The sequence below is a fragment of the Amphibalanus amphitrite genome, unplaced genomic scaffold (assembly GCF_019059575.1).
Source record: "Amphibalanus amphitrite isolate SeventyFive unplaced genomic scaffold, NRLGWU_Aamphi_draft 000228F_arrow, whole genome shotgun sequence".
NCBI lineage: Eukaryota > Metazoa > Arthropoda > Thecostraca > Balanomorpha > Balanidae > Amphibalanus > Amphibalanus amphitrite.
In genome coordinates this window covers 545,561-558,368 of record NW_024881723.1, presented here as the reverse complement: position 1 = coordinate 558,368, position 12,808 = coordinate 545,561, and the positions used below count along the sequence as shown (strand labels likewise).

Here is a 12,808-nt window from a genome sequence, read left to right as displayed (position 1 = left end):
ATCTGTGACGTAATGAAGGATTTACTTCATGCCAATGAAGGGGGAAACTTGGCAGCAAATATATTTGCTTTCAAATATGACGCGGCTCATACAATAACAAAAGTGTCTCTGATTGGGCATTTTGTAGTTGGTGGTATGATAGTCAATGTAAGTATGTTTGACTTCCTGCATATAAAATTCAAATACTAACATCACAATTCACATAGGAAAGGAGCATATTTTCACCATAACTTTTAAAAATTTGTGTCAATTTGGAATACAATTAAAGTGAACAATTGTGAAATTTGAATGAAAATAACCAACATTCCTGACCTAACCTTACCTACTTTCCTAAAAAGTTTGTAATACCCTTAATACCAACCTAAAACCCCCATGCCAGATGTCTACAACATACAAACCTTCCAACCAGCCTACTACAGTACCTAACACCTCACAACCTATTCCATTCTGAACCTATTGATTGGGATTTTTGTATACTTTTATACTCATTGCATCCTAGCTTGCTATTATAGCAAACATGCAGGTATTTAAAGAAATGTTTTGTTTTTCCTTCTTAGCTGTTGAAATTTCTTGAATGCCAACACAACACAACACACCATGCGCACATGACAGAGGTCTCCGTCACTGCGGAGGGAAGATCGCAATGCTGCTTGCAGGCTGTTGACAGAAAGTGATCAGTAAGTTATGACCCTATGCATAATGCTACAATTATTTCTTTTGTATACAGGGAGTTGGTCAGAGATTGAACATGTCTCAGCATCATATATTTGAATGCTGATAATTATGTATACGAGCATTGACCAATCAATTGAAACTAGAAAAGTAGATAAGTGCTTAACAAAATGGATTGGTGAAGATTAGATTGCCTATATAAAGCATGCAATGTTGACTTCATAACATACTGTATAAAAATGTAGTCTGTTCCATATTATGTTTGCGCCTATGGTCAAAGCTGCTTCTTCAATTTGCTTCTTCGTTCAATCTAGGGATGTAGCCAAGGGAGTGGCCACGGCTGTCATGGTCTACCCCAAAGGCGAGAAATTAAATAAAACAAAATAAAGATAAATAAAAACAGCTGTACCATACCCCCAAAAATAGTGGGCCAAATCCGAGTTTTCCTTTTTGGAGGGGGTACAACGCTAGGCCGCGACCTGTGGCCCCTCCCTCAGTAAAATCTTGGCTATGGCTCAATAATTTGAGTCTATGCTTTATGTCTATGACTATGCTATACAGGAGCTATGCAATCCTGTTTTCTTTCTAGGTTCATGCTGTTCTGAGGTGAAACATTTTCCTGGCATGGTGGCACTTTGTCAGTGTGGGGTGAGGTAGGCATCCACTGTGATGTGGCTGACCCTGTCGGCTCCCACTCCCCCTCTGACCCGGCCATGCGTCCCGCCAGGTTGTCGTGTTCCGCCAGCTGCTGCGCCGGCGTTGGCAGCGCACAGCCGCTACCAGCTGACACGCCGACCGGTGCGCGTGCGCCGGGCGCCGACGGCCGTCGTCTGGCAGCAACAGCGCTGCCAGTGACTCGCGCTGCTGCTGCAGAAACTGGACAAGGATCGTAGAATCCTGGCGTGTTTTTGTAACGTCCATTAGAGTGATTTAGACGCAGCGTGTAGAAAGGACTCGTTTATTGACGTGTGACTTTCTGACAGCTCAGTCACCTGTTGACGGCGGCGCACAGCGTCACCTACCCGCCCTACAGCCGGCCCAGCAGGGTGAGTAGTGAGTACCAATACCCGCCCTGCAGCCGGCCCCAGCAGGGTGAGTAGTGTGTACTGAGTAGCGCTCAGAGTTAGCTTGAAGTTGTTTAACATGATGCACTGTTCTTCATGAGTCGTCCCCATCGCTGCTTGTGACTTGCAAGTTCCTTTTTTTCGGCAGTGCGTCCCAATTATATCAGCGATTTTCACCTCTGAGAAGTGTAGTTGCCGTACTAGTGAAAAAGCGTATATCTTTGAAATAAACATTCCGTTTCATCTGCCCACTATCACTAACGCCCCTCTGCCCTCTCCTGCAGCGGACGGGGAGACCCACCTGACCGCTCCTTCCCCCTGTTTTGCTGCAGGCGGGGAGGCCCGCCCTGACCTTCTCCTCTACCCTCTGCCCTCTCCCGCAGCGGACGGAGAGGCCCGCCCGGGCCCAGTGCCGCACGGAGAGGCGGCGGCGCTGGAGGCCAACACCCCGGCTCGCGGCCTGTAGCTGACGGTGCTGGAGCCGCGAGTCACCGTGGTGGCTGGCCATGGAGACTTGGAAAAGGTGGGTCTCCGCGCAGCGGAGGAAGGGGCGGCGGCTGACAGTGGTGGCCGCCAACGGGGAGCTGGGCGGCGTGGGTCCGTGCATAGCGGGGATGTTCGAAAAGGCAGCATCAGCTGCATTGTTTGAAGAGCTGCTGCAGTTAGGCGTTGAGATATGATCGCAGACTTGCAAGGAGATGGGCTCCTGAGATGCGTGCTTTTTTGCTCCGATGATCCGGCTGATCGCTGTTGATCTATGAGGTCGCATCACCCGCGCGCGGTCACCAGGCCGGGGAGGTATATACGTCTACAGCAGCTGTGTTATTTGTCTGTCCCGGTTGTATCACCCAGTCTTCCCCCGTCCCCAGGCCGGTGAGGTGCGTCTCCCAGCATTGCTGGTGTATTGTTTATCTGTCCCGGTTCCCCCGTCCTCAGGCCGGTGAGGTGCGTCTCCAGCTGCGCTGTCAGACGATCCAGTGGAACGAGCAGCAGCCCATGTACCCGTCCCGGCTGTGCCGGTGTGTCTCCCAGCTTGAGCGGCGCCGGCCGACCGCTGCGCTGCTCTACAACTGCCACGTCCACACACGATGCACGGTCAGTCATTATACCAGTAATGCTAATTATAACCGCGGGTGTTTTGTTAGAATGGCCCTGAGAGTGTGCCGTTGTTGTGTGATTATTGTTGAGTGCGTTTTCTAGTTGTGAAGTACACTGTGGTAGGCTCGACATAACTACTCATTAGAAGTGGCGGGAACACTGCTCCAATGCCCTATTGTCGATTGGAAATGAATAACTACGGCCGCGGCTCCTGACTGTATCCCTTTTCCCCGTGCGCCCTACAGGTGACGGCTGACCAGGCGGTGCTGGTCTCGGCCGCGACCGCTCTGGCTGTCCCTGGCCACTCAGCTGGCCAGCAGCTGAGTGGCCCGGCGCCGCCGCCACTGCCCCAGCCGCCGCCGCCGCCGCCGCCAGCGGAGGACCGGGCGGCGGCGTCCTACCTGCAGTGTCACCCAACACCCCCGCTGCGGCGGCCGTCTCCCCAGTGTTCTAAAATTGGATTTTGGTTGGGTGTGACGATGATGACCAAAAAATCTAGGATGAGAAAAAAACAAGTGAAAACCTATATCACTTTCGCAATAAAGGCGTAACGCTACGCTGGCTGATAATAAAAGAACATACCATTCCTGACCACCAAAACTAACCGAAAAAGACGATGCAAATAGGTAAGGATGATCTACGGCAGAATTATAGCTTTAACATCTGATCGCCAAGTGTTTCTAAATCCGTCCCATTTTATCCCAACATTTGTGTTTGATTGAGACTAATGAATTTAAGAATCACCCTTGTCTCTTATACAGCAAAGAATGAATACCTACTTCAACCAGTGAGATTTCATTTTCCTCACAAGTCAAAATGCATTGTCACAATTGAATGACAGTCCAGTGGCCATCCTTCTCCTAGCCTTAAATCAATGCCTTCCTTTCCGTTTGAGATGCAGACAGCAGATATTACCGTCAGCATCTGCTAAGTTCCTACTCATGCTTACTGGCACGGATCCAGGACGGTCCTTCTGCCTGTATATTTCTCCTAAAGAAGATCATCCGCGGACCTCCATCCTCGCGACGCCAGTCGCCATCATGCGAGCGAACTAGGTCTTTAAGAAGCAGAAGATGCAATGATTCTGTTGAAATCTGTTGTCATATCTTAACCCTATTAGTGGCAGGCTCCTGGCTACCCCTATTAGTGGCAGGGGGGGGCTGTTTACAACCCCCCCTTGATATCTCGAGATCTAACGGGCCGATTTTCAAAATTCAAACGGCATTCGACTTCGCTCAACGTGATCTACATTTCTAAAAAAAAATTAAGAAAATGTCAAAAGGGGGGTTGAGGGGGGGTAAAAACGGGCAAATTGCAGATACATTTTAGACTGCTTATCACGGCCAGGTTTCTGAACCAATCTTAACGCAACTTTTGCCGATCGATAAAGAATGAACCAGGAATTCACATGGATCCTAAAAATATGCATTTTCAAAAATCATAGGCGGATACAGATCATTGAGATTGGGGGTACACAAAAAGTATAGCAAATAAGGTTTTTGTTGGTACTGTTTCTAAAAAGGGTGGTAATGGTCTTGTTATGTTACAATTTTCTTATGAGAGAACGACTACAATTGTATTGGTCATGCATAGGCGGTGTCAGGGCACCTATGTTGGGAGGTAAAACATAACCCCCCTTTTTGGACGCCTGGATCCGCCTATTATAGCAAAAACGTGTCAAAAGAGGATGCACAATAACTTTGTATATGTTATCACATGATAAAACTGGTGCATACAGTTATAATACATCAGCATCGTGATCATCGCCCAAATGACTCGCTTCACGAATAGGACCCCCCAATTCCCAGTGCTCTGGAGCCGCCCTTGGTAAAGTTATGAACTTGAAATTTTCAGGGAATGTGCCCAATTTAGTTTTAGGAAAAGTCAGAAAATTTCAGCATCGTAGCTTCAGCGGTTTCGGAGATATTCCCGAAAAACCTGAGGGGTGGATGAAAACAACCCCCCCCTGCCACTAATAGGGTTAAGGAGGGTGGGGGAGGGGCGGGTGAGGGAGCTCTCCCTATATGCAGGCTTTGGTTCTAGTCACTGGTCAAGGTAGGTATCTGGTCTGGTGTAGTGTAATTTGCCATGTGGATAAGTTTTCTTTCTTTTTTAAGCAAAGGAAGTGGCAAGGAACCTGTCGTTGCCGTTGCAAAGGGTATCATTCGGTCGTCCTGTATTATTGATTTAGTGCAGTTGACTCAGACTGTGTAATGCGTGAGGCGTGGTCATCACTGTGACACTGTCAGACATAAAATCTTAGGTAATCATGATACCCTGATGGGCAGTTTGTTGTCGTAACTGATCGCTATGAAACCAGAAACCGTATAACTCATGTGTTCTGTCCTCTGGGACGTTTTGCGCCTACAATATGGCAGCACTGCTTCCAAGATTACTGTATATTTGAGATAATATGCGGCAATATAAGTACGTAGTTTTCGTTCGCATCTGACCTGGTAACATTCGTACAGTGTACAGTCTGTCTTAAAAGTACCGCGCAAAGTGACGGTGGATCCATCAAGCCTGACCGATGAAGGACTGCCAAATTTGAGTCACCGAAGCAATGGACATCCTCGTCCATTCCCCAGCTCCATTGGTTCGGTGACTTTCAAATTATAGCAGGCCCTTCCTCGGTCAGGCTTGATGGATCCACCGTCACTTTGCGCGGTACTTTTAAGACAGACTGTACAGTCTGTCTTAAAAGTACCGCGCAAAGTGGCGGTGGATCCATCGAGCCTGACTGAGGAAGGGCCTGCTAAATTTGGGTCACCGAAGCAATGGACATTCTCGTCCATTCCCCAGCTCAATTGGTTCGGTGACTTTCAAATTAAAGCAGACCTTTCTCGGTCAGGCTTGATGGATCCACCGCCACTTTGCGCGGTACTTTTAAGACAGACTGTACACAGTATAGCTTTGAGCTTTCCATTTTCAACAGATATGACAATGGCTGGATGATACTGGAAATGGTGCCTTCGCTCTGAGCACACGGAACGGGACGCAGTATTGAGTATGCAATTGCAGTCGCACTATGCAGCATGACATACGCCGGGAATCTCCCGGCCCGAACGCCGGAACGGCCAGCGATAGTCGGTACTCATTACGCATAGTGAAAATGGAAACGGTGTCAGCGCAACTCTTCGAAAGGAACGGTGCACTACATGAGACTAGAAAAGGGTCACTGATTAGGGCACCCCAAACGGAACGATGTGCACTGCGCAGCATACCTAATGCGCAACATCGCAATAAAAAGTGTGCAACTAACCAGGGCATCCGTATCGGAACGGAACGGGACGCAAAAAAAAAATGATAAAAGGTTGCCACCGACCTCATGGCCGGCCACCGAAACGGAGCGGTAGCTACGTATCATGTCACGTGGTAAGTGCTGAGTGAGAGAGCGTCACTGATCAGTGATCAGTGATCAGAGCACCCGCAACAGAACGGAGGGCATCAGTGATCACTGATCAGAGCAACTGCAACGGAACGGAGGGCATCGCTGATCAGGACATCAGGACATAATGCGAGCCGACATACGCCGAATCGCGATTCCGGCCAAACATGGCCTCAAGAAATAGGTCACAGGTCAAAGGTCATTTGGGTCAGGAATATGAGATTTTCAGAGTAGGTGTCCAATTTATTGACTCGAGGGTCCTGAAAGTTTCGTCGCAATCGGCCGCTTTTTCGCGAGTTATTCTCGAAAAAAACGAGGGGGTGGTTCGCTCGACCCCCCCCCCATACGGGCGAGGGATAATTTATTAAAAAGCTAGGGCCTTCTTAATCCAATCTACCAGCTTCAGAACATGTATTGGGCAGATCTGGGAATACCGTATCTTAAATTTATCCCTAGAGGTGTGCCAAGGTATCCTTTCACTCATCTTGGCTTTCCCTCGGCCGAACGCTTCGTGTTTAAAAACCTCTAGAAACTAATTGAAATGAATAATTGACGGTAAGATTATTGCAAAAGCATGAGAAATTAACGTAAAATACATCATTACCGGTCTTATAACCTCATTTCGCGTATGAAACCTGCCAGAGGCCACAGAGTTTCATATTCATCCCTAGGGTGTGCCAGGGTGGCGTGTCAGTCATCTTGTACCCCTGCCCGACCCGACGCCTCGTTTTAAAGACATCTAAAAACTAATAACGTTAATAATTTGTGGTGAAATTGATATAATGTGATCAGAAAAGAACGCAGAATAAATAAGTATCGGTCTCAAAACATTATTTTGCCTATGAAACCAGCCAGAGCCCGCGGAGTTTTAGATTCATCCCTAGGGTGTGCCCAGGGTGGCTTTTCTCATCTTGGACCTCTACCAGGCGCGACGCCTCGAGCTTTAAAGTCCTCTAGAAGCCATTGACGCATAGGCGGCGGAACGGGGGGGGCACCGGGGCACCGTGCCCCCCCTTGAATTCTGCAAGGGGGGCACCAATAGCAAGGTGCCCCCCCTTAAATTTGATGTATTAGTACTAGGGGCAGATTCGGGGAAAACTCCAAGGGGAGTGCCATGACTCGAAGTGGTGCCCCTACCTATGCCCAAAATTAAAACCTCAACGGATTTCGGCCACTTAATTTTGGTGGTGCCCTATTTTCAGTTTTTTTTTATTTTCTTTATTTTTGGTTAGTCATGTGATGACTGGTGCCCCTGCACCTGTTAGGCCGCTGATGCCCCTGGAAAGACTGTGGTACCTACCTACCCTGCCCCCTGACAAGCCTACGGTGGGCCCTGACATGACTTAGGTGCCCATGGGCCCTGACAGGCCTGTGGTGTCCTTGCTAAGCCTGTGGTGTCCCTGGGCCTTGGCAGGTTTGTGGTGCCCCTGTTAGAACGCAGGTGCCCTTGACAGGTTTGTGGTGCCTCTGACAATCCTAAATTGCCAACGACAGGCTTGTGGTGCCCTTGACAGGCCCATGGTGCCCTTGCGAGGCCGGTGGTTCCCCTGCGAATCCGATAGTGCCCCTGGCAGGCCTCTGGTGCCCCTGGCAGGTCTGTGGTGCCCCTGGAAGACCTGTAGTGCTTTTGCTAGGCCGATGGTGCTCCTGACAGGCCTGTGGTGCCACTGACAGGCCCGTGGTGCCCCTGCTAGGCCTATGGTACCCCTGGCGGGCCTGTGGTGCCCCTGTCGGCTGTCAGGCCTGTGGTGCTCCTGGCAGGCATGTGGTGACCCCAGGCCCTAAGTCATGACCCATGTGACCTCCACCCTGGGATTCGCCATTGATTAGTACCATGCGATGGCTTCTTGGTAATTTGTTACATGTAGGATTAATGGAATTTATCAAACGAGAATAAGGAAGAGACAAACACATAGGTACTTGGGGATCAGCTTAAAGTTAACCACACATACGGGCAGGGGTGTAATTTTCCTAAAATGATTGTGGGTGCCCAGCTGTAGGGGCGCCCGGCGCCAGGCCGTTTTGGGGCGCGATAGATATTCTTTATGTGGGAGCCTAAATTAACACCGAATTTGATAACATTGCTAGCCGAATGGCGCTTCAAGTGACGTGTCTGACTAAGCAAATACACGCTTAAAAGTGGAAACTGACCGGAAGGACGTAAAAAGCTGTAGAGGGCGCCATCCAGTAGGAGGGGCACCAAATGTGGAGGCACCAGACGGTTACGACTTACGAGGGCGCCGTGAGACGATGAAAAGGGCGCCATTCTCTTGGGAGGGCGCAGAGTGATTGAAAATGCTATGTGGTCCAGGGGCGCTAAGAGGCCAGAAGGGCGCCGCACAGTCAGTAGTGCTACGTTGGTGGGGACGTGGGGACGCCAGATGGTTACGAGGGCGCATTGAGATCATGAAAAGGGCGCCATTCTCGTAAAAGGGTGCCGAGTGATTGAAAACGCTATATGTGGTTCAGGGGCGCTGAGAGGCCAGAAGGGCGCCGAACAGTCGAGGGATGCACGGTGAACAGAGACCTGAGGACGCGAGACGGTCAGGAGAGCGCCGTTAGACCATGAGAATGGCGCGGTGCTGTCAAAAGTGCGCCATTCTCCCAGAAGGGCGCCGAGTGATTAAAAACGCTATATTATCCATGAACGCGAGACGGTCAGGATGACGCCGTTAGAGCATGCGAAGGGCACCGTACTCTCGAAAGGACGCTTGCAGCCTTGTAAAAGACTTGTGGGTGCATTTTCATCATTGTGTGGGCATACATAATTCAGGATTGTGGGTGCATATGCCCCCACAAAGAGATATAAAATTACACCCCTGCATACGGGGGTGAACTGCCATTTTCGTTTAGTAAAAAATAAAATTTAAAAAAATCATCGTGTCAGGGCTGTGACGAAAAATAAGAGGCCTAAATCCGATGAGAAAACAGGATTTGGGGGTACCCTAGGTTTGGCTCCTTGAGCCATGGTGCCCCCCCTTGTCTCAAATCGTTCCGCCGCCTATGCATTGACGGACATAATTTGTGGCGAAATGGATGCGATAGGATCAGAAATAAACGCAGAATAAATTGGTATCGGTCTCAAAACATTATTTTACCTATGAAACCAGCCAGAGACCGCGGAGTTTTAAATTCATCCCTAGGGTGTGCGCAGGGTGGCTTCTCTCATCTTGGACCTCTGCCAGGCCCGACACATCGAGATTTAAAGTCCTCTAGAAGCCATTGACGGACATAACTTGTGGTGAAATTGATACAACAGGATCAGAAATGAATGTAGAATAAATTGGTATCGGTCTTATAACCCTATTTTGTATATGAAACAAGTTATAGCCCACCAAGTTTTAAATTCATCCCTAGGGTGTGCCAGGGTGTGCCCAGCTGACTGCGGGTCCAAAGATGAAAATTTTGTAGGCGTATCCTGCGTAACTTAGTCAAAAGCGAATTGCAGAGGTAGTGTTTAATTTGCGCAAGCAGCGGCTCATCCGCTTTGCGTTGGCAGCAAACCACCAATCATAGTTGTTATGAATATCCAAAAGCATTTATTCAGAACACAAGCCTGGTTTTTACAAACAGTTGAGGTGATCAAGGTCATTCAACGCATATTTGTTATTAACAGCTGGAAGTGTGCAAGGTTATTTTCTTTCGTTGTCAGTCAGGGTGAGTTGTTGGGTTTGTGCCTTGATTTAGCATCTTTTTTCATGGAAATTGCGTATTATGGAGCAAACCTGTAAGTTCTGTCTATATGGCGCTGCTAGATGTATCTGGTAATCTGGCTGTTAATTGTTGAGCATGCGTTGAGCATTTTTCAAAGATGAAAGAATTCCAATTTACCTGGTTTTGGGGATGAAAATATTTTGCCCATTAGGTGTGATTTTCCACCCAAAATTCCCAAAAATGGAACACTGCGTCTCCCCCACTCCGCCGGCGCCGCCCGCCGCTCCGACTTTGGCCTGGCTGCCGGCCCTGGAGCGTCTGGAGGTGTGCCTTCAGATCAGCGCGGTCACCGTCACCGTTCCGGCCGGTCCAGAGAGCGGCGGCGGGGCGGCCGGGGACGCGGAGCGGACGGCGGACCCGCTCCCCGCCGCGGCCGGCCACCACCCGGCGCCGGTACCGGGCCGGGTCCGCAGCAGTAGCGACTCGGGCCACCGGTACTGCCTGCACGGACAGCTGGTCTCTGTGCTGCCGTCAGTCCGACTGGACAGCGCTGCGCTCAAATCGGCCGCCCTGCCGACAGTGCCGGAGGTGCCCGTCCGACTCACCAGATCTTCAGCGGCCGCAGGTCAGTCGCGGCCGCCGCACGGCCAGCTCATACCGGCCGCTGAGGAGGGCTTTTCCATAAAACTCTCAGTGCTAGTGATTTTGGCATTGGCATGGGGGCGGGTATTAGTACTCACTACTCACCCTGCTGGGGCCGGCTGAAGGGCGGGTAGGTCACGCTGTGCGCCGCCGTCAACAGGTGACTGAGCCGGTGTACCGATCCAGGACCTCAATTATGATTATAAGTAAAACGGGATGTAGGGATGAAGTCAGCTTGTGCTCAAGACTGACGTCATGAAAATCGACACGTGAATATAGCGGGCATGTTTGCTCCCTGCCCTGCTGCCGTGCGGGCGTTCGAATCTCTCCCAGTTTGTCGGCCCGTGTGTCTGTCTATCCCGTCCCCCGCGTGTCTCTCCGCCGGGTGACGCCGCTCTGTCTGTTCCAGCCGGCTCCCAGCTGCGCTTGCCGAGCCAGACGCAGCAGGTGATGTCGCCGTCGGTCGTGGTGCGCGACTGTGCGCCCATCCCGCGTCCAACGCCTCCCCCCCCCCACAACGCGCGCTGTAGCGCCTGCCGAGCGCCGGCTGCTGCCGGGCCCGCCGTCGTAGTTTTATGGCCTTGCGCCGTCACTCGCCAGCTGGTGGTGGCGACCCGTGATCGCTCGCGTACGTTCGCCGGCGCGCCCATTGCAGAGAAGGGGTTCGCGCATGCCCATTGTAGAGGGGCGCGCCCCTTGCGGAGGCGGTACGCGCTACGCTGTAGACACTACTGCTTGTACCTGGTTGGGTAGCTCCTTTGCACATTGTTTGTTCATGGATGTAAATACAAGTTACATGACTGATGAGTGTAATGCTTACATTTTTGAACTAAGAAATGCCACAGGGCAGGTTACCTCGGTGAGTTTCTGATGTCAACATACTGAACATAAGAGCAGAATAATTATCCATTGAGCGTTAAGGATTTTAGCCACCGAATTCACCTGTCAGTAATTGCATATGGTGGCACCATGGGCATGAGTACCTTGCCTTGTCCGATCCTTTTCACAACTAGCAAGTAGAATCTGGGAAAAGGCAGGGAACTTACAAAGCATGCGCATATGTAGATAACTGATGATTGTCTCTGTTCAAGCACGATCTGAGTCTGCAGCCTGTTCTGTTCCACATGAGTTACCGGGACAGCATCACACATGAATTTCTGCATGCTTTAAACAGAAATGCCTTAATTTCCTTAAAATATATTCATTTTTCACACAAAGACAACAAAAATGTACATGTAGGTGGGTGCTGTGGCGAGAAATTACATACAAATGTATTTTGCCATGTAGGTACCCTTCTTTTACAGCACAAGCATCAATCATAATTAAGAGCACCAAGACGTTCTTTGCGACTTGCGAGCCCAGCCGTGTCAGACCAGCTGATGCAGGGGCTCTGTCACAGGGGGCACAAGGCCCAGTGGTTATGTCACAGCACAATGTTGTATAACCTGCTATTCAAGAACACTTAAATCTTGAAAAACCTGTAGCTCTCTTTCGTCGCCTCACTTTTCGCACTCTTGACAAATCAGTCGGATCAAGACTGAAACTTGAAGAGGATAAGCTCTTTTGTGGGATGTACTTGCAGTTTCAATTCAATGACATAAATTACTCGAAATAACCATTGAAATTGTACTGTACCATGACGAATCTACCATTGAAAGAAAATTGTATCATATTCTTGACCCTGCTATAAAAACTGAAACAAGCTCCAATTGCATATGATAAATTTGGCGATGTTTATAAATCTTGCTGCCTTAGACAAGCAAATCTTTAACTTGTTTCCATTTCAGGAAATGGAAACAAATTGAAAAAATAAAACAAACGGTAAATTTATCCAAACCCAAGTCCAAACCCAATTATTATCGCCGAGGCCGCCGCTGGGTGCCGCCGGGGCGCCGAGTCAGCCAACGCCAGCTTATTCGTAAATCAAGTGATACTCTACTCGAATGCGTAAGAGGTGTTCAAAGGGCAAATGACGTCATCAGAATGCCGTTAATGGTTAAGAGATTGGGCCTTGTACAAGGCCCATTTTCAAATGAAGGGAACGAATTTCTTCAACACCACGAGGCCGCGGGGGTTGCAACCTAGATAGATAGTGGTTTCTGAACCTCGCCGAAAACTTGGCTATCTCAACTCAAACCTAATGTAAAGGTGGGATAGTCCCTTTAACAGCTAACGAACTAGCATAGACCTCTGTACATCAGTCAGGTGTATGAACAGAGGTCTATGGAACTAGCTATGAAACGGTTTGAGCCCACCTGCGTGCGGTCTGGGCCTGGCCATGGAACGGTAG

General features: G+C 49.6%; 1 protein-coding gene and 1 long non-coding RNA gene across 5 annotated transcripts; both read left to right on the top strand.

The window, feature by feature from the left end:
* Positions 1–104: 104 nt before the first annotated feature.
* On the top strand, positions 105–5,275 carry LOC122385699. Of its 4 annotated transcripts, none has more exons than XR_006257253.1 (5): positions 105–147; positions 1,400–1,718; positions 2,120–2,259; positions 2,673–2,831; positions 3,080–5,274. It is a non-coding gene; the product is annotated as an uncharacterized LOC122385699 (long non-coding RNA). The 4 variants fall into 4 exon arrangements; XR_006257251.1 differs by lacking the exon at positions 105–147 and adding an exon at positions 170–677 and having other exon boundaries at positions 1,400–1,764; positions 3,080–5,256; XR_006257252.1 differs by lacking the exon at positions 105–147 and adding an exon at positions 249–677.
* A 4,468-nt stretch (positions 5,276–9,743) lies between these two features.
* On the top strand, positions 9,744–11,325 carry LOC122385717 (verprolin-like). Its single transcript, XM_043374165.1, has 3 exons — positions 9,744–9,879; positions 10,088–10,501; positions 10,928–11,325. The coding sequence occupies exons 1-3, from the start codon at positions 9,744–9,746 to the stop codon at positions 11,269–11,271; spliced, it is 894 nt and encodes a 297-aa protein (XP_043230100.1). The 3' UTR covers positions 11,272–11,325.
* The last annotated feature ends 1,483 nt before the right edge of the window (positions 11,326–12,808 follow it).